This window comes from Patiria miniata, unplaced genomic scaffold (genome assembly GCF_015706575.1).
Source record: "Patiria miniata isolate m_02_andy unplaced genomic scaffold, ASM1570657v1 HiC_scaffold_7, whole genome shotgun sequence".
Taxonomy (NCBI): domain Eukaryota; kingdom Metazoa; phylum Echinodermata; class Asteroidea; order Valvatida; family Asterinidae; genus Patiria; species Patiria miniata.
This window is the reverse complement of record NW_024037074.1, coordinates 32,058,285-32,079,681: the sequence shown is the minus strand read 5'-3', so window position 1 is coordinate 32,079,681 and position 21,397 is coordinate 32,058,285. Positions and strand designations below refer to the sequence as shown.

General features: G+C 41.4%; 2 protein-coding genes across 2 annotated transcripts in view; both read left to right on the top strand.

The window, feature by feature from the left end:
- The first annotated feature begins 457 nt into the window (after positions 1 to 457).
- Positions 458 to 8,120, top strand: LOC119745965 (protein FAM221B-like). The gene is made up of 6 exons (XM_038222686.1): positions 458 to 906; positions 2,024 to 2,167; positions 3,062 to 3,172; positions 4,007 to 4,204; positions 5,302 to 5,421; positions 5,692 to 8,120. Exons 1-6 carry the CDS (start codon positions 576 to 578, stop codon positions 5,883 to 5,885), a joined length of 1,098 nt encoding a protein of 365 aa, XP_038078614.1. The 5' UTR covers positions 458 to 575; the 3' UTR covers positions 5,886 to 8,120.
- Positions 8,121 to 9,798: 1,678 nt separating this feature from the next.
- Positions 9,799 to 21,397, top strand: part of LOC119718849 (probable E3 ubiquitin-protein ligase HERC1) — a 76,833-nt gene continuing 65,234 nt past the window's right edge. The window contains exons 1-10 of the mRNA XM_038188269.1: positions 9,799 to 9,956; positions 11,795 to 12,760; positions 13,248 to 13,343; positions 14,174 to 14,365; positions 15,572 to 15,739; positions 16,275 to 16,512; positions 17,731 to 17,874; positions 18,777 to 18,904; positions 19,718 to 19,862; positions 20,726 to 20,897. Coding sequence (XP_038044197.1) covers positions 11,822 to 12,760; positions 13,248 to 13,343; positions 14,174 to 14,365; positions 15,572 to 15,739; positions 16,275 to 16,512; positions 17,731 to 17,874; positions 18,777 to 18,904; positions 19,718 to 19,862; positions 20,726 to 20,897 — 2,222 coding nt within the window. The 5' untranslated portion in view covers positions 9,799 to 9,956; positions 11,795 to 11,821. The remainder of the gene's footprint in view (positions 9,957 to 11,794; positions 12,761 to 13,247; positions 13,344 to 14,173; positions 14,366 to 15,571; positions 15,740 to 16,274; positions 16,513 to 17,730; positions 17,875 to 18,776; positions 18,905 to 19,717; positions 19,863 to 20,725; positions 20,898 to 21,397) is intronic.

Here is a 21,397-nt window from a genome sequence, read left to right as displayed (position 1 = left end):
CATTGGAAATTTATACAAAAATACCACTTTTCTTGAAAATGACTTCACACCAGGTGACATAATTTTACAGGATGCTTTAGACTGTCATTTACCAACATCCTATTTCGTAAGAAATTGGTAGTTCTGTTTTTCGATGTTTGCAAATGTATATTCCCTTTAAGGAACACAGACATTGCATTGTTTACAAATAGCGCCCTCTCTTGAAAGAACGTGGCATGCACTTCCGGGTTGTAGACCGTACCATTAGAAAGTAGGGGGAAAGGGAAATATATAACATTCAAAATCAAAGTAGTAAATAATTATCCCAGATATTGTTATAGAAAAGTGTAAGCACTCCATTGTTATATTCGATTCAGTATTTATTTAGGGAAAGCTCAGTCAATAATTTCCAATCATGAGCTGGAATAAAATAATTCGCAAAAAAGGGTTCCCTATCAATTGGAATAGAATAACCTGACAACAAGCGCGTCATAGGATACAAAATGGCAGCCCCCAGTTTCGTGTAAAGTTTTTGCGGAACTTGAATCAACTAATTCTGGTGTTTTTGAAGGGTTTTATAGTTTACAACACACATTATGAGTTCACCTAGGCCAAAGTCGTCAAAGCCCAAAGCGTACCAAGCAGAGGCCCGATCTGGCTCGGGTGCAACGAGGCCGAAGACCTCGGGCAGCGGAGTCCAGCATAGAGGGCCGACCAGCATGACCAGACAGACGAAGCAACCGCCCGTGGGAACAGCAGGCGCGTCCCGTTCCCAGCCGGCCAGAGCCCAACCCAAGTCAACGGGCCCAGGCACCAAGGCCCTAGTCCCACGAGGCTCTCGTAATGCGCCGGGCCCAATGGAAGTCTTTCGTAATCCAGACAAGCGGATCGCAATGTCCAAGCATAATGGCCTACTCCATCCGGAAGGTAGGCCTACTCATTTTGCCTTTTTTGGCAAGAATTAATTCCTTACTGGATGGAGCCTAGCCCCACTTGTGTGGCCTCAGTATTGCTGCGCTGTACGTAAGCCACACGTCTGGTTTCCCAATCTACTGAGGAGTTTAGTCCAAACACTGGCGCATATGCAATGATATGGACTCCAGAAAGACGCTAAAAAGAAGAAATATTACCTAATCTACCCGGAGGGCAAAAGATGAGAAATCATAGAATACAACCATGAACAGTGGTATGTAAAAAAAAATTGCAAAAATATTGCAAAAAAAGGGTGCGCCAGTGAAATAAACTCCTCAGTTGTACTGGAGAACCTGGCGTGTGGCCAGAGATACAGCGCAGCAATATCGCGGCCACACTAGTGGGGCTAGATGGAGCCTATTTTTCTGTGCACCAACAGAAAGCAATAACAATGAATAACATGTCCTAAAAGTCAAATTTAGCCGGGAAAATATTGAAGCATTTACTGAGAAAACAATTGGATTTTTTATTTTAAGACCAGTCTCATACAGCACACTGTTTGTGCACAGGGTATCAAGTGATGTCCAGGTATACCGGGAACTCTTTCCGCCAAATGTGCTGACATTATTTTCAGTAGCATTGTGTAAAGGTCTCATCTGGCTATGTACGAATGTAATATGGCGTACCACCTTTTCTTCACATTTTATTCTAAGAAATATTTCGATAATATTTTCAAAAATATATCTCAAACTAATGGCAACATATGAAGTCAAATTTCTCACCTCCAGGCTCCAAAGTTAAATATATAAGATAGACTTCTTTTCCTTTAATACAATACATATTTTGTGTTTTGGAACATTCAAAATACTAATTATCAGACATTCATTTGAAGACCGTTACTTTTGCGTGGTTACTGATTACCCCTAGAACCATAGTTCTTTCGTTGGACTCCTTACCTCACACAGACCCAGTGAAAATTGGGGTGCTAAAACTCCTTTTTTTGACATTTTTGCTGGTTCATACTTTGTGAGAAAGAGAATGCAAACAGCAAAGGAAATTGTATGACTTCACGGCAAGAGTTTCAAACAGCAAAACCTTTTTTAGTTGTAGTGCATCAAATTTCAAATTTCAGGTTACAGTATGCGGCCCATCATCCCCGCTGAGAAGGCCGAGCTGATATCTGTCGCCCGCGCCATGAACCGCGAGGAGTTTGGACCACGCCTCCAGAAACTGTTCCATCCTGAGACAGAAGCAGCCACTGAGGCTATACAAACCGGTAAGCACTAAGAATAACGGCTTCCTTAGGCCTAGCCCCATAAATGTGGCTGAAATACTGGACACAATTATCAGGCAAATTATCACATGTACAAGGTAATCCTACACAATTGTACTGTCTGGCCGTCTTCATCAGCTAACAGCCAGGCTAAGCCACCAGTGACAATCAGTCAGTCAGTCAGTCAGTCAGTCAATGAGATAGCCACAAGGGAACCGCAGGAATGCCCTCTGAGACTAGCAAAAATGCAGTGATCAAAGATCAAGCAGGAACGACAAAGATGGGTAGTAATTAAAGGGAAAATACAACATTTGCAAACATCAAAAAATAAAACTACCAAATCATTTTGAAATACCTTGCTTGACTGTTAGTGAATGACAGTGTAAAGCATCCTGTAAAATCATGGCACCTGGTATACTGTCATTTTCAAGAAAAGTGGTATTTTTGTATCAAGTTCCAACGCTGATCGGCCGATCAGCGTTGGAAACAACTGGCTTTTTTTCAAATACTGGCCCTAATTGACCATCGCACTTGTTTGCAATCGATTACAAACCTATGAACGGGTACGAGCCAGCTAGAGTGGTTCCCTGACCTTACAATTCCCCAATGTATGTAAACTGCTCTGTTTCTTCTTATATGGAGTCAGGGAACCAGACTACAGGAAAATGATCGTTTTTCTTGAATTTTATAGCATTTTCGAACCCAAAACCTTAAAAAAGTCAGTGTAACTATATTTGCTATATATTTCCAACCCCCCAATTCCATCCATTTCTGAAAACTACAGCAAAAGCAAATGATGTATATTCCCTTTAAGAAGATACATCTACAAGAAATATTCTTATTGACCATGTCTGTACTTATATATCATTCTTAAAAAAAAAATCTGTTTTATTTCAGGGGTCTACATAGGTTGGAGATGTCCAGAGTTCACCTGGGATTGCATCCGAGTTGGGAGGGAGTCCAGATGCTTTTGTGGCCACATTTTGAGTGAACATGCACCGTACAATGGTGGGTCCTTTGTCGGATATATGGACTCTGAGCTAAGCACCATCGATATCAGAATTTTCAATAATCAATATATCGGAAATCCAATATCAAGAATATTCGATATATCGAGTATCTCATGCAAAAGTTAAAGACCATATAGAAGACACTTGGATTAAACAAAAAAAAATCGTAAGTCATAATGTTCCATGCTTTTCTATGGAGCATATTGCTCAAACTTTTTCTCAGCACTGAGAGTTTGTCCAGAACGGGCGGTTTCTTTTGAGGTTTTACATTGGGGAGACCACGAATTCCAGCAAACGCAGAGCACAAAGCCGCTTTGCATTTCGTGATTGCCGCCGGCTTTTATTTCATTATACAGCAAACGTTAAAACACAAAGTAAAAGCACAAACGGGAGATTTATTTTGACAATAATCTGACGCATTTTCAATATATTCGAAATCATTCCTCAATATTGAAAATTTCGATATTTAAAAAAAATGATATCGGCGATATTAATATCAAAAGTACCCCCTCAACAGTTACAAAGGGAGAGTTGGAGAGACCACTGGGAGGGGCATTTAAATCTCTGTACATGTATACTGCCTGTATGTTTTGACCCATTGTTTAACCCATGTATTAGCACCTGTACTACATTGTATTACATTGTATTATTCACTGTTGAATTCATAAACCATAGAGTGCTGGGGCAGTTTGGACAGTACAGGGACTCATATGTTAAACAGAAAGTTGAGTACAAAAACTTAAACATTGCAAACAATTTGGGTCCCCCATATTTTGGTTGTCCAGGAAGTTTTCTGAGTCTTTGTTTCTTTTTTTTCTCCCCTTTTTTCCAGGTCGAAGTGTCCAGGTCCCCTGTCGACACTGCCCCTGTCGGGCATTTGCCTTCATCCCCGGCAGACCGGAGGACATCGGGGAGTTTTGGTTCCAGCGACGGCGGGACTTTGATCCGACGACATGGCGTGCCAAGTGCCGCTGCAAACACACCCACGAAGATCACGACTGCACTGGGATCAGGAGGTGTAGAATGAGAAGTATGTTTATCTTTGCAGTGTTTAATTGAGCTAAGTCCATCACAAGTTTGTCATAATTCCGTTCAAAAGTAAATCACAAGTCCTTTCATGAGTCCAGTCACAAGGAGGGACTCATGAGGACTTGTGATGGACTCAACTACAACAATGGTTTACCATGCAGCATTCCAGGCCAAGTTCGCGTAAGGACTATAGTTGACCAATGGTTAACCATAGATCGACTAACGCTTGCCCGAACTCTGTCTAGTCGACGGTGGTTGACTACGCTAGTCGACTATTTGGAACCAACCTACTGGGGCTGGTTGCATCGCTGGTAACCAATAGCCGCGGGCATTCATAACGCTAGCAGAGAGCCAGGATCCAGAAGTTTTGCGATGACATTTTGACCAGCGTTTGACTAGAGACGTTCGCACGTTGCTATCAGTGCGCAGGCGTAAGGTATGTCACAAATCAACCACTAGTCGACGAATGGTCCTTGCCCGAACTTGGTCCTAGGCAGGCTTGTCCTCACAAGTCCCCGTAAGTCTATCACAAGTCCTCCAGTCCGAAGTTAAGTCACAAGCTATTCGAATGAACTGCGACGAAGACGTTCCTTTGTGATTGTTACTTACCGGGCATGTGAACTGCCTTGTGATTTACTTGTGACCAGACTATGATGCTGAGCACATCGATATGCTACAAGTTTATTAGCGCCGGACTAACAAGAAAGACACAGCAATAGTGACAATGTTTTTGTTTTTTTCACATTAACCCAAGGCAAGCTTCAGCGAAAACCATTTTCTCACGTAATAATTTCATCATTTAATCAGAATATTTTTTTAAATATTTTTTGTAGGACTCATTAGACTACAACTTTTTTTTTTCTGGGGGGGGGGGGCTATTAACATTTGTTCCTTGACAATTTTAATAAAACAATAGAGAGTTGGGGCGGTATGAGAAGTGGCAGAGTGTTTTGGGGTGGTACAGGGACTAATACGTCTAGGCGCAATTCGTGATTTTTCTTTTTGACGGTTCCTTTTGTGAGATGACATCTGCCATTCAAGCACAAATATCCCATATACTTTACTTAAACTTACTTATTTGATCAACTGTTTCCCCAGGTTGTGGGTGCGGCGCGTTCAATTCCAACTTCCTGTGTGCTGCATGCAACAGACACTGGGAGGATCACGTGACGGTGTTCGAAACAGAAACCGAACGACATCAGAAAAAAATCCCATACGGTAAGCAAAGATCCTATTCCACCTCTGTTTAGGTGTAGAAAAATGACTATGAGCAGTAAAGGGCCCATGTAATGTTTCTTTAATCAGTCCTTGAAAACGCACCTTGAAAATTCACCTGCAACCCCACACATATCCTGACAAGCTTGCCGCAAGCTTTAAGTTGTCCATGTACAATTAGCTCAGCTAGCTGTTAATTGAAACAGTTCATGTATCGCAGAGTATTTTTTGGGGCAGCCTCAATATTATTCCGTTTCTCATTTTTCTTCCCAGGTGAGGATTACCTGCCGTTTGCCGAGATGCCGGACCTACGCAACATGGCCCTGACGGGTGTGGACAGCGACCCTGGGATCTACAGAGATCTGGTGGAGGGCCAGGGCAACATACCGAGGGGCCGGCCGGCCATCGGGCAGGACACCCCAGTCAAACCGCCCAAGAACAGTGGATTCAATCCGGTGTGGGACTGATCAGACTAGCTATGAGGCCTTTTCACACTATGGTCCCGATAACCCGAGGCCTTTCACATTATCCAAAATCTCGTGAGTCCTCTTGTGTCCAACACAGAGAGTTTGAGAACCTTTTTTATACTAGCAAGAATCCAACACAGTTCTACATGGGTCCAGCGCTCTGCAAGTGTAACCTGAAAAAAATTACACACTATGGGGAACTTGCACAAACTAATACAACTAAACTAAACTTAGGATCTTTGAAGGGAAAATTTGCAAGGAAAGTGAATTAATAGGGACAAGAGCAAAATTCTAAATTTCAAACCAAAAAAAACCCAAAAACCAAAAAAGGGAATTTATTTACAAACAAATTCAAGACTTAACAAAACTAAGTGAAAAAACCAAAACAAAAACCAAAATAGGACTGAACTCAGAAAAAAGAGAGACCAAAACCATGAAGACTAAAAACCAAAACAATCTAAAACCAGAAACTTCAAACAGACCAAAAACTAATACCAAGAAAACCAACACTAAAAACCAGAAGTTCAAACCAACACAGTGTGAATTAAGTGGATCTTAACTTTAGACTTGTGTTGATTTCAACACGTGTAGGTGAGACGGGAGCAGAACTGCGTCCGATTGAACACCTACACCAGTCTGTACATTGGTTTTCCCACCCGTGGTGTCTGGGTAGAACCTCTCAGCTCATGCCCCAACCAAGGCTGAGTTATGCTGGTATGGAAACAATGTTTGATTCTTTCTAGTGCCAAAGAGGTTTTCAAAATCTCAGGGTTTAGTCAATCTGGGCTGAATCTTGAGATTTCCAATAGAGCGAAAGTATACCTCTAGTTTGAACAAATAGAATAGCCAGCGCATCTTCCGTAGGACCACAATGCAGGGACAGTTATATATGTAAATCAAATTTGATCGAGAGTTATATCTCATTGTCAAGTCTCAAAAAAGGCACTGTAATGACACCAATTTTTTGTTGGGGGGGGGGGGGTGTGATGTGAATTGAAGGTTATTGATGCAAGCTCACACGTTGCTGTCATTTTAACATTACTTTCACAGTTTTAAATTTTTAGATTGAAGGAGAGTGACTGCTCGTACAATTTTGCTTCAGTAGATGTGATATTTCTACAGTTTCACTTCAAACCCCTAGATTAGGTCATTACAGCATCCTGACACTCGCTAATAAATACGGCCTATTGAAAATAAATATGCCACCTTAAATATTGCTGCTATGTCTGTTTTAGGGATAAATTGTACACATTATGAGCAAACTACAAACTTAACGCTTAAGGAATATGATGCACTTTGGAGGTTAAAATTGTTCCTTAGGACAAACTGTTTTAGATTATCGATTAGGGACAAAACAACAATGAATATAATACGGGAGAGGTGCCTGAGGGGGGCGTGTGTGTGTCATTTTGTTGGCAAAATTAATTCTTACATACTGGCAAATTATGCAACAGTCAGCCTTTAACAGCAGCGACATTTTAGTGTCAGATAGTGTCAAGTCCTGTCAACTGATGAAAGCCTGGAAGAAACAAGGGATCAACAAGAAAAAGTTAAAAAAACTTGTAAGATCAGTATTTTTTTGCCAGTGATCAGGGGAGTCAGGTTGGCATTGTGGTACTTTCCTCGCCTTCCACCGCTGTGACCCGGGTTCGAATCCCGCCTGGGCCAATAATATGGATTGGGTTTTCAGTCCCTACCTGATTTCGTGGGTTTTCCTAGAATATTCTTCTGGGCTTTTCCTCCCACCTCTAAAACTTTAATTTCGTCTCATTGTCTTCTCTCTACAGGTTTCTTCAGGCTTGCGAGCTACATTACCTAGGGTACTCTTAAGGATTCCTTGGTTTCATTATCAGAAATAAAATAATAATAATAATTATAGTAACAACTTTTATCCCAAGTGAGTACGCCATAATTTGTTGATGCAGTCAGCTTATGGAGTCTTTTTTGAACCAACTTCAATTTTTAATTTGTTCCTAGTGAATGTATATATTTTCATTTGAGATAAAACAGAAATTTCTCAGTTGGATTACAGGAACTTTAAAAGAAAAGATTAAAATCGAGAATGCAAATTCAAGGATAAAACTATTTTTGTAAATATAGTGTGTATTAAAGAAGCCTTGTGTGTTCCAAAAAGTTTTATATTTTGTCAAATAAAAATATAATTTTTATTTCATATTGTGGCTTTTTATCTGTCTGCCATTTGTTGGATTAATAAATTAAAAGTGATGCGATCAAGCTAAATGAGTCATTTGTCTGGAACTTTCATTTGGAGATTCAGGCCAAAATAGGGCCACTTCATCACATCACTTCATCATATCTCTTGGTGTGCCAACCTCCATAATTTTTGAACTAAAGATGGTATCAGCACGTGGTTTTCACATCAGTAATGCTGAGATTGTGCTCTTTTCAATTCTGTAAAAACAAAAAATTGTTACCAGGGTCGACAAACGACTCATTTAGCTTGATCGCATCACATTTGTGTTTTAATTTGAGGGGTTTAACCCCTACCCCCCTTTTGGAAGCACAAAAAGGAAAATAACAAAATAGCATTGTATGCCTGCTAATCATCACCCCCTTGACAGCTATCCCCCCCCCCCCCCCACTTCAGAGTCAAGCCTGGATCTGCCCCTGATATGCATTATAAAATACTTAATGTAATTAAGTATTGGGTGGGGATAGTTTAACTTTAGAGGCTGCAAACAATTCTGTGAAATCTGAAACTACAAAGGCAGTGGATGTTTTAGAAAAGTAGTCTATGAGAAATTCAAGGAAGTTATGCAAATGCCATAGAACTAAAAAAAAAAGGAGTGATACTATTTGCTGGAAAACAAAGGAAAAAAAGGAAAAACCAACCAGACTCGGAAACACCAGAAACACCGAAAAACAACCGGACAACAGAAAACAACTGGAAAACACCTGTGAAGTCAACCAAAAAAAAAATCCAGCCAAAAAAAACCCCGACAAGAAAACACCCCTCCCCCCAAAAAACCCAGAATCTTTGGCTCTTATAAACCAAATAGTTCCCGGACTTATATATTTCCTTTAAAGAAAAATCATCCAAATTGCCATGGATCAAAACATAAATGTTTATAAAGAAAACTATACATTAAAAAACCACAAAGAAAACAAATTCACACATTGCGGTGATTTCCGGTTGTTTTCCGTGTTTAATTTTTTTTTATTGATTTCTGATGATTTTTAGTTGATTTCAGGTCTTTTCTGGTATCGAAGTGGCTATCGTTACGGCACTCGTTGTTTCGCCCTCTACGATTTTTTTTTGATACGCACGCAGGTATATAATTATTTGTTTCCCCACGTTTTATCGAGCAGTGCGCCAGCTCAGCCGATAGAGGGTAGGATTTTGCACCGCGAGGTTGCGGGTTCGAATTTCAGTTTTGCACTCGAATTTTTTTCCTTTTCTAACCTGAGGCTTTGGAGGATTTTTTTTAAAAGGGAAATAAAGTCCGAATTTCATAAAGTTCAAATTCACTTTTTTCCTTCTAATTTTATATTTTCTTGTCATGTTTTTTTTATAAAAGTTGCCAGGTTGCAGTCTACCGTAACGATAGAAAATGGGAAATGCGTTACGGCTGCCGTAACAATAGCCACTGCGTTCTGGTATATTTCTTGTGTTTTGTGTTTTCTGGTGTTTTTAGGTACCTGTAACTAATACAATGCTAAAAAATAAGGCGAGGGAGGGTGAAGTTGGTTTTTAGTCAATTTTATGTTATCTTTCCCTGTTTGTTGGGAGATTTACCTCTCTTGCACCCAAGTGACACCCTTGCCCCCCCCCCCCCTCTCCCCCCTCCGCCGACCTACCTGTCAACCTCCAATTCGGTAGAATTTCGTGATCGTATATTTTTCCTCTTCGGCGTTCCATCAAATACCGAGCGCCGGCCGGCTGTGACAGTGTACACAAAAATAAAAAGCAGCGATGGGTCCGGGTGAAAATGTCATTGTCAAAATGGCGGACGTCGGCTGAAACCGCACACGACCATCACAAACTTTCCTGCAATATTGACGCCTTATCCATTGGACAAGGCGGCGTTTACATATGTAAAGTTGATTCCAGTAAGTGAAAATATTCAGAAATCTTGATTTTGTGATCAGTATGGAACGTTGCGACTGAGTTTGGTCGACCGTAGGTTGCCATTCCATTCCAACTTCAACTTGCAATGAATGACTAGTGATGTTTGTACACAACTTAGTCTCGGTTTAAGTAGCCCCACTAGCGTGGCCTCGGTATTGCTGCGCTGTAATCTCTGGCCACACGCCAGGTTCTCCAGTACTACTGAGGAGTTTATTCCAAACACTGGCGCACCCTTTTTTTGGCATTTTTTTTAGGCAGTGTATATTTTGCCGGAGACGGCAAACCTTTAGTAAACGTTAGTTTGCCGGATATGCACTGAACATGCGCAGTTACTGTTTTTTTGTACTTAAACATTTTCCGGTGAAAAGTTTTAGTCTGGCTCCATGCCAAAATTATCGTTGTTACCTCGTATTCACAAGATGGGATTCAGACCATTTTATAATTTCGGACTTTATTTCCCTTTTAAAAAAAATCCTCCAGAGCCACAAATCTGAAAAAGAAAATGTAATACTCTGCAAAAAATGTTTGAGACATGTTAAAATAATAAAAGAAGAATATTCTTATTTATTTGGGGATGAGAACAAAAAACTTAAGAATGTGGTGCGGTCGGAATCGAACGCGAGTCATCCCGCTTACTAGAGCCTTTGCTTAACCATTACACCAAACGTGCTACACAACTTTTGGTGGGAATTTAATACATGTTATAACTCAGCCCTATCTTAAAGAGTACAGCGCCCTCTGTTGATATGGATTGCCGCCGGCAAACCTTTAGTAAACGTTAGTTTGCCGGCGTTACCTCCGGCAAAATATCCACTACCTTAACTTTAACGTTTGCAAAACAAAGGGCTGATATTAAAAGTGTGGGTTACTCTGAAGATCTTGAAAATGAAGCGAAAGAAATATAATATTAGGCCTATAGGCCTACTAAAATTCTAAACATCTCAACGACTCAAGCTGATTTAACCAATCAAACTTAAATAAATATTGAGGAAATCTTTTTTGTTAATTAAATACTAATAGTTAACAATGGCAATGTTATTAAATTGACATGTTAATTGTTGGGTGCGATCGGTGGATCTGCGCTATCACTCGATTGTGCAGAAATGATCAACGGGCGGTGTGATCGATCGATGGTGGCGCGATCGATTGACCGATCGCGCCCAACATTATGATGTTCAAGATTATGGTGATTTTGTAGTTACAGGGCCCTCTTTAGGGAAAGATTCCCATATATGGCCATCACTTGTCACCCTGTGCACAAACCGTTTGAGACTGGTCTGAAAATTTCTAATTGTTTTCTCAGTAACTACTTCAATATTTTCCCTGCTAAATCTGACTTTTTGGGACAAATTATCACTTTCTGATGGCTGATTCTGTCACTGAAGGGGAAAATTAGTGATGGCCAGATATGGGAATCTTTCCCTCTGGAGTTTTTATTTTAGTGTTTTTTATCTTTTCCAAATGACTTCTGCAAAAGCAGACTTCTCTTAATTCTATTGACACTACGTTTTTTGGGTAATTTTGAACAGTATCTTTTGGTACAAATTGCAAATTTCTTCCGCATTTGTGCGTCGCGGTGATCCCCATCTTTATTTTCGTATTCCTTTTTGTCATCTTCACTAGTTGTCTTACCCCGAAATTTCTTGCAAAAATTGTAACCCTGCCCTCTGTCCATCACACTTCTGTGGGGTTAAAAAGTTGCTAAATAATTTAGTAAGTACAATAAATTAAACATGGATTTGTGTTTTCTTATGTGGCGCGAAGTTGAAAAGCTGTAGGGGGCCTACGTACATTTTTTTTCTGTCATTTTTTTCTGTAGCTTGAGAGTTGTGATGATCAGGAAAGCATGATGTCATCCAACATGCCAATGAAGTTGAAATGGATGGAGCATCTGAACGCTACCTGGGTGACAGAAGACTGGGGCCAGGTAGCAAACAGAGATGGTGCTTTGGAGTTATACGACCGCCTGGTCACCAACAAGGAGGTGATCAGCACCCCGCGCCAGACGTTGCACCTTCAAGGACCCCAGTTACCGGATTATGAACGGGAGTCGCCGTCGCGGGAAGAGCAGGAGCATTTCTTGGAGGCCTTGCTGTCTAACCAGCTTAGCCTGGCTCGCACGGTGTGTTCCGAGTCGCCCTTCGCGTCGGCGCTCCAGAAGCGGCTGGCTGTGCTGCGGCGCATCTTCCACGCCATCTCCAGTAAGTTCCACGACAAGGAGAAGGTCAAGCAGCAGCTGCGGCTGCAGCAGGCCCACGCTGGCGCGGCCGACGAGAAGACTGCTCTGAAACCCGTCACCTTCGGCACGGATGCGCTTGTTGAGATGGGGGTCCGGACGGGACTCAGCCTGCTCTTTGCCCTCCTCCGGCAGAGCTGGATGCAAGCCCAGCCCCCCGGCAACCCCAGCATTTGCAACGATGTCCTCCAGACGGCCATGGACGTGTTGAACTCTCTGCCTCCGTTATCCTTGGCCAACGAGAGTAAGATCCCATCTCTGGGCACCGAGTGTCTGAAACAGGTCACCATGTTCCTCAAGTCCGCCACCATGCCCAACTCGGGCGCAGATGCTTGCGGCAAGCAGCTAGCCTGCCAGCTCGTGATAGGACTGGCAGCCCAGCGCGGGTCACTGCAGCATCTCTTGGACTGGGTTGAGATGGCTCTTGGGTCTTCCGCGGCAGTGAGCAGCGGTGCTTCCCACGTGCGCGAACAAAGCGACAGACCCAAATTTCGAGTGATCGCCTATGATTTCTTCACCAACGTGCTTGGCCAGATGCGCAGAGCCACAGTAAGTTGAATATGGGTAATAAGTGACCCTCCTACTGTTTGATCAGTCACAGACAGTCCAATCCACTTTCCCTCTCATAACTTGTACACAGGCCAGTCACTAACAGTCGGGTCATTTTCTTGTAATCACTGTGACTAGTCAAATTCCATCAACAGACAAAAGCAAGTACATGAACATTTAACTGGTAGATGCAGCTGGCTTATCAATCTCCTACAGTCAGAGTATAGCTGTATCAAGTTATGTAAACAGCCACAACCAGTCAATCCTGCTTTATGTAGGCACAGAGCACTCAACTGTTAAAAAAAAACTTGCCAGGACCTCACAAATTAGAGTTTGTGGTTGCTTTGAACTGGGCATCAGGAGAATTCCTAAGAACTTGGCCACAGATTCAAATTCAGCCCAGAATATGTTTTATATCTTGACGTCCTACATATAAGATTTTGAAGCAGACTTCTAAAATTAAATCAATGCTTTTGACACATTGCAGGGGTCGTCAGCAGACAGAGGCTCTGTCTTGTCGGAGTTGAAGCAAGAGGATGGTCAGTGCCCGCTCTACCAAGCTGCGCTGTGTCTCATTGAAGAGGTACAAGTATAAAAGCATGTTTGCTGGTCCCAGAGGGCCAGCCTAGGGTCCTCTTTGCACCTGCTTGACTGACTAAGTGACTGACTGACTGACTGTCACTTGTTAGCCCGGCAGTGCTATTGTATAGGATTACTCTGCAACGCCAATGAATGGGCTAAATTTCCATTGTGGAGACCAGATGCATGAAAAGATTTTTAGTGAATAGCTACTTTACAAGGCTTGTCTTATCTTGTTTTGTATTTATTTATTTATTTATTTATTTATTTATTTTTACGTTTTGCACTCGAAAGTGAAATTTTGTTCCATGCTTTTCCTGGCAACTGAGGGCGCCGTTGCTTGATGTCATTCAACTCTTCAGTTTTGGGGTTTTTTGTTCAAATTGCGAACCCAAATATTTGCGCATTGAAAACATTTGTGAGAAAAGTTTGCTCGTTGCCTTGCTGTCATGTACTGAAACAAACAAATCACAAAACCAGAAATTTACAACGACAAAATATCCGAAATTCCTGTGCTGAAATAGCTGTAGCTTTGCGGTTTCTGCCCAAAATGACTTTTTTGCTCATAAATATGGAAATTTTTATTAGCATAGAAACCAAAAAGGCATCTTAATACCTTAAAAAAAGGCAAAATGAACATTAAAAATGAACTTTAATAGAAACAAAGGTTCATTTTCAAGGGTTGCATTAACAAAATAACATGGGCACTTTAATGTAGCTCTGGTAAATACCGATATTCTAGGTCAAGTGAACATGTCCACAAATGTCAACCTTGACTTTGTTTGCCAGGGTTGTGGTGTTGTGACATTATTTAACTTTTGTCTTGAATCAAAGGTGTCCCGCCTGGCCATGGAGTACGCTCGTACCTGCGTCTGTCCTAGCGAGAGGAAAAACAGCAGTCTGAGTGTGTCGGAGAACAGCGAGGTCTACGTGTGGGGCAGTAACAGCAGCCATCAGCTAGCCGAGGGTAGCCAAGAGAAGATACTCCAGCCTAAAATAGCCGGACTCTTTGCACAGAGCCAACAGGTAAAGGTTTTGAATCTCTTTGGGTAATTTAGGGGAGACTGCCAAATTAAACAGGCAGTACCTCAAGGTTTACCTGGAGGTTTTAGGAGGTTTTACAGAGTTTACTGGAGTTCAAGTCAGTAGAAAATCCTGCAGCCCACAATGGCTGGACTCTTGCATGGAGCCAACAGGTGAAGATTGCATATATTGGAGTATATTAGAGGGACCACAAAATTTAACAGGCAGTACCTCGAGGTTTCCTTGAGGTTTTAGGAGGTTCTACAGAGTTAAGTGGGGTACCTATGGGTTCAAGTCAGTAGAAAATCCTGCAGCCCACAAATGGCTGGACTCTTGCATAGAGCCAACAGTTAAAGATGCATTTATTGGAGTATGTTAGAGGGACCACAACATTTAATAGGCAGTACATGTACCTCGAGGTTTACCTTGAGGTTTTAGGAGGTTCTACAGAGTTTAATGGAGTACCTCTGTGCTCAAATCAGTAGAAAATCCTGCATCCCACAATGGCTGGGCTCTTTGCACAGAGCCGACAGGTAAAGGCTGCATTGATATCCTTTGGAGTAGTTTAGTATAGACTATACAGGGCGAGTATAAAAAAAGGAAACCCAAATGGCAGGATCAACTCTGAAAGTGTTCTTTCAGCAAGACGAAAACAATTCACATAGGGATGTGTGTGAATCCATTTCGTTTTGCTGAAAGAAAGCTTACCTTTTTTGTGATCCGTGGACAAAACTTGGAAACGGTGTTTGTGTTGACAATTCCCTAACTTGAAAAGTACATGAGCAAGTTGAATGATTCTTGTACTAAAAGAAAGCTTAGTGACTGGGTTTTTATATCCTTGATTGTAAAAGTGCTACAGGCAAAACTTCATTCGAAAAGTGGTCCTGCCATTTGGGTTTCATTTTTTTTTTACTCACCCTGTAGAGAGTTTAATGGGGAACCTCTGGTTCAGTCCAAGAGAAAATCCTACAGCCAAAGATAGCTGAATTCTTTGCACAGTCGAAATATCGTGTTAAAAAAAAAGAAGCAATAGCATAAGTTTACTTCAAAAACTTCAAATAAAGATTGTAAAAATGTAATTTTTTAATAATAGCATCATGTTAGATCTTTGAGACACAAACACTCTGTGGCACACAGTTTTGTGAACGAATACCTATTTTGAGCTCTGCTTCAGACAAAAGTGTATTTTCTTTATGAATTTTGTAACAGGTGGAAGCAGGCCAGTACTGCACGTTTGTCATCTCTGCTGACGGTGCCGTCAGGGCCTGCGGGAAAGGCAGCTATGGCAGGCTAGGCCTGGGTGATTCCAACAACCAAACACAGCTCAAGAAACTCAACTTTGAAAGCCATGTCATCGCAAAGATATCCTCATCAAAGGTAGGCCACGGTTGTAGGGTTTCTATGCCTAAATAATACATATTCATGAGGCAACCATGTACCATCTGAACTGAAAGAGTGTTTTCAGATCCTTCTAATGGTGTAGTTTATTCACAGTGTTACCATTACAAAAACTTCAGAAAAGTGCTTAAGAGGTATCCACGCACAATTTGAGGTATGGAGTGCCATTTGGTCATGTGGTGAAATGGCTTGCAGTTTTTTAACTTGGACCAGATCAACAAACAGGCATAACTTTCTTATTTTTGAACATATGGCCTTGATTTTTATATCACACATCATAGAATAAAGTTCAAGGAACAAACTTTACACACAACACCTTTGATTTTAGTCACTCATTGGCAGTGAAATCTGGGTTGAAAATAGTGAGTTTTCAACTTGTGGTCCATTTTTCATGCTCTAGTGAATTCCGAATGACTGAGCAAGCAATCTGGTTCTGGGGAGAGATAAGTCAATAAAAAATGTGTTTAATAAGGAAACCCTTGTGTCTTTGCAAATGTGTCATTGTATGGAACAGGGTTCCGACGGCCACACCCTCGCCCTGACATCCGAGGGTCAGATCTTCAGCTGGGGCGACGGCGACTACGGTAAGCTGGGCCACGGCAACACATCCACGCAGAAGTACCCCAAGCTGGTACCCGGCATCCTGTCCAGCAAGGTGGTGGTGTGCGTGTCTGCCGGGTACCGGCACAGCGCCTGCGTCACGGAGGACGGACAGCTGTACACGTGGGGAGAAGGGGATTACGGGAGACTAGGTGAGTTATCAAGAACAAAGCAGTGGCTGTATTCAAGTCCTCAAACCACAAGTCCCAGTTCAAGGCTCTTAGTCTTGTGTCTGAGTCAAGTCGCGAGTCACTGAGAAAAATTCGAGAAAAACCTGACACAAAAAACTCATTGAAGAACAGGTAAAATAATTGAAATTGTAGAGAGCGGCATAGTGACCGCAATGTGCTTATTTGCAATGGTTGAGGAATTTTGGAAGAAGCATGGTAAAATTTTGTTATGAAATTAATTTTTTAAAAATAAAACCCTGTTACTTTGCAAAAGGTTTTAGAAATAGCAAATTTCTCTTTTTGCCGTCAAGTCTGAGTCACATACATGTACATGAAGTCGTAGTCCCGAGTCCAAGTCTAAATTAGTGTTAATGACTCAAGTCCAAGTTTGAGTCTTCAAGAGTGTGCCTCAAGTGGAACTCGAGTCCGAGTCCAAGTTATTGTTTGACTCAAGTCTGAGTTTTAAGTCATCAAAAATGTGACATGAGTCGGACTTGAGTCCGAGTTTGAGATACGAGTCATACATCTCTTTCTGCCTGTCAAACTGTCCCAGACATTAAGCTGAATGGCTTGTGTGGCACATTAGTCAAAGTTTAAAAATTATTGAGCGTAGGAAGTACATATGTATTGTATTGCAGAGTGCACTATGTATTGCTTGCAGTTTATATGTGTGTTTTATAGCATAGAGTGCATTCATTTTGGGCGCATTATAACCCACAGATTTGCTTTCATGATTGACCAAGAGCGTGTCACATGTTATGAATGGACAAAATACTATAGACTGCCTAAAACACTGCCTTGCTCTGAAACATAACAATACTCATGGTAACCAATGTACCAACCGAAATCCTGCGCATGCATATATGGGCGTGTTCATCTATTCAAACTGTGGACGAAAAATGCCAGAGAACAAAAGAGAACAATATCGTCCACGATTCCCAGCATACGTCCATGATTGGGGTCGTGTACAAAACATATGAGAGTCTTCCTGAAAAGTTAGAGTACAAACAAAAGAGGGACAATAGGGAGTCCACGATCGTCGGTGAGAACACGACTACATGTGTGCATTACCCCGTAATGCGAATGAATGGGCTACATCCGGCCCATTGTGTAGACCAGGTGTATGAAAAGACTTACAGTGGATAGCCATTCTGAATCCATTGAATTCAATTTTGTGTTGTTATTTTTTTCTTTTCGCAGGACATGGAGACAGTAACAGTAGAAACATACCGACCTTGGTGAAGGACATCAGTAACATTGGCCAGGTAGTCTGTGGCAGCTCACATACTATAGCCATATCGCAGGACGGACGGACAGTCTGGTCATTCGGAGGCGGCGATAACGGTAACTTGAAACAATTTTTTTGTTCAATGTCAGGTAAAATTTGGATACTGCCTCAATCCTCCAAAATCACCCGTTCTTTCTTGACTTTGTTCAGTGGAGGGTGACCAAATGCCTCAATCCTTCAAAATCCTCCAACTCAATTTTAAAGGGAGTAAACGACATTTGCTTGTGCAGTAATTATAGAAATGGATAGATTTAATAAAAATAGTATTAAAGTTTAAAGTTTTGTGTTCATTGGTGTTGGGAAAACCAAGAAAAAAATGCTGTTCTTGTAGTCAGGTTCCCTGACCCTACTTCAGACAAAATGGAGCAATTTATAGATACCGGGGAATTGTGAGGTCAGGGAACCAGGCTACCTGGTTTGCACCTGTTAGCAGATGTGTAACCTATCGCAAACAAAATGCGGGCTAACTAAATTTGGTAAATTGGGAGTAGTATTTGTAAAAAAGTCACTTTTTTCCAACGATGGTCAGCTGACTATCATTGAAAATTAATACAAATATTTCACTTTCTTTGAAAGTGACAGCACACCAGGTGCCATGATTTCACAGGATGCTTGAGACTATTATTCACTTACAGTCAAATAAGGTATTTCATAATAATTTGTTAGGTTTCTTTTTGATGTCTACAAATGTTGTATATTACCCTTAAGCAGTGCTGATGATAACCAAAAGCAGTGCGGATGATATCCAGTACATTGAAGGATTAAAGTTACGCATGGCTGAGAATAAACAATCGGAAAGTACAGCTTATGACCTTGACACAATGCATCCTCAAAAAATAAACAGACACTCAATCCTCAAAGATCCTCTAACAGGACCTGGTTGATTTTGGAGGATTGAGAAGGGTTAGTGTTACCTTTCAAACATTTAATGCGAGTGGCAACTTGTTCTGTTTTGCAGGCAAACTTGGTCACGGCGACACCAACCGAGTGTACAAGCCCAAGATGATCGAAGCCCTGATTGGTCTAGTCATACGCAAGATAGCCTGCGGCAGCCAATCATCTCTCGCCCTCACGTCCACCGGACAGGTAAAGTGATTATCTCATTGTGGATTCAGTACACAAGTACCTCCTCGATGGTTACAAAGGGAGAGTTAGGGGGGACCACTGGGAGAGTCTCCTGCATGGATTGCTGACAGCACCTGATGCTCACGCATCAACGCCTTGGGTTTTGTGGACATTCAGAATATAATAGTGCATACTTTACACTATTTGCGCACAAACGAGTACTTCTCATATATGTGAGCAATGCAAATTTTATGGGACCCCACTCACAAGCCAGTCAGAGTCGACTTTATAACTTGTGACGTCATTTCGATCAGAAATGTGGACTATTAAAGCTGTCGATTGGTCAATTTGACTGCCATGTTTTTGTAGTACAACAACGGGTTACCAAAGATTTAACATGAAGATACCGGCTGAATAGTCAGAATCTGGAGGTCAAGACGCAGTCTTGTTTTGCATAATTAATTGCCAAATCTTGCGTATCATAGAATTTTTTAACATTGATTTATAAGCAGATGATTTGATGGAAGGGAAATGGACACAGTTCTTTGGGGGCAATCGTAATCACGTCTTCAATCTGCAATTTTGTTCAGTTCATCTTATTAGTTGGATATACTGTATGGTTGGCATGTGTGTTTGAACATAACAAAAAAATACTGTAATTACTACTAATAGTTTCCCATATTTTGTAAAGACTGCAGACCAAGAACCTTCCTTCAAGCTTGTTGGCAGCTATGTTGGTTCCCCGTATGATTTTGCTCACAATCAGATACTGTTCTGCACATGTGCAGTTGGAACTGGCTTATTGTGTTTATGCCTCATCACCATTGCATCCAGGTCTTTGCGTGGGGTCACGGTGCTTGTCTAGGGTGCGGCTCCGCCGAGACCACAGCCCTTCGCCCAAAGCTAGTAGATGATCTGCAGACCACACGTATCGTCGACATAGCATGCGGGGACAGCCATTGTATGACCCTCAGTCACGGTAAGCAAGCAATATTCCCTGGTTCCCTGACCAGACGATCCTGACGTCTCACAATAGATCGTACAGGGTGAGTCGAAAAAAGCGGAACCCAAACCCCAAAAAATATATTTCATGTTGAAAAAAATGTGTAGCACCAAACATAATAATGACTGGAAAGCCAATTTCATAAGCTACTTTTAGAAGAAAAAATTACTGAAATTGCTCAATGTATTCAAAGAATATCACCATTTAAACGCATTGACACTAAAACCTGTTTCGTCCAAAAAAAGCAGTTTATTGTGTATTCTGACTGTTTGGAACAACAAAGAAAATGACACAGAATACTTGTTTCAAAACTGTCAACCACTGTAGTACACAATATCTTTATTAACAACCCTTGTTAGACAAACCACATTATTTATAGAATCCACTTTTTTTTAAAAGATCGGCCTTCAAAAGGACTTTGTTGAATATTTTTAACTTTTAAACTGAGGTTTTAAATATGAAATATAATTTTTGGGGTTCCGGTTACCCTTTTTTGACTCACCCTGTAGTTTCTTAAGACTTAGGGCTTAAATCCCGGTTCATACTCGGCGCGAAAACGAGTGCGAATTTGTGACGTCATGGCAAGTATTCGTGCTGCAAATTTGTAAAAGTTGAACATATTTCAACACAGGGCAAATTTCGCAGCGAATGTTTCATGACGTCAAATTTGCTTCGCATTCGCATGCAGTGTGAACCGGGCTCAAGACTTCCGGTGAATAGCCATTCTGAATTTATTAGCATGATTGAAAATAAGTTTTGTGGGCTCTGGAAACTGTTTTTCTAGGCCTGCCTCGTCTTGTGGTCAGAGTTTTTAACTTTTTTCTTTTGCTTTTATCAAGACAATGAGGTCTACGCGTGGGGCAACAATGCCATGGGTCAGTGTGGGCAGGGTCACACCACCAGCCCCGTCCTGAGACCCAAGAAGGTCCTTGGTCTGGAAGGGGTCACTGTCCACCAAATATCGGCTGGGACATCTCACAGTATCGCCTGGACTGCCCTGCCAACCGACAGGTTAGTTTGTGGTCATGTCTGGACTGTAAAATGTAAATTTGAATTGAACTTCTGCTTGTTGTTGCAGACCTCTTAAAGGCACGTCAGGAACATTGCGGACCTACCGATTAACAAGAAAAAAACTTGCTTAAAATGAAGATAGGGATGGTACCAAATACCCTATGAAATTCTTCTGCCTGAAATGGTATTGACGAATACAAAACAATAATTGAAGGTAATCTTGAACAACATTGTGCATATGGTTCTCTGGTTTCTCGAAATCAGCAAGACCTGCAATAAAGATCTATCATAGCTGAAAGACTGTTTGCATGTTGCCAAGATTGCTGTTATTTTCGTCCGATGTTTATTTTTCTTTGTGATTTTATTATAAGATATGAAGTTGTCAAGGATGTAGTTTTGTGGAGAATGTGCTTGGATTAAAGAAATCAGTAATCTTTAATAACCCTAACCTCCTGGGGTATTCTGGATAAAGATTCTGTCGACGCAGCAACATGCAACAC

Coding starts and splice junctions, on each gene's coding strand:
- LOC119745965 (XM_038222686.1), top strand. CDS start 576: ATGAGTTCACCTAGGCCAAAGTCGTCAAAGCCCAAAGCGTACCAAGCA. Junction 2,168..3,061: donor CACTGAGGCTATACAAACCG/GTAAGCACTAAG, acceptor GTTTTATTTCAG/GGGTCTACATAGGTTGGAGA. Junction 4,205..5,301: donor CAGGAGGTGTAGAATGAGAA/GTATGTTTATCT, acceptor CTGTTTCCCCAG/GTTGTGGGTGCGGCGCGTTC.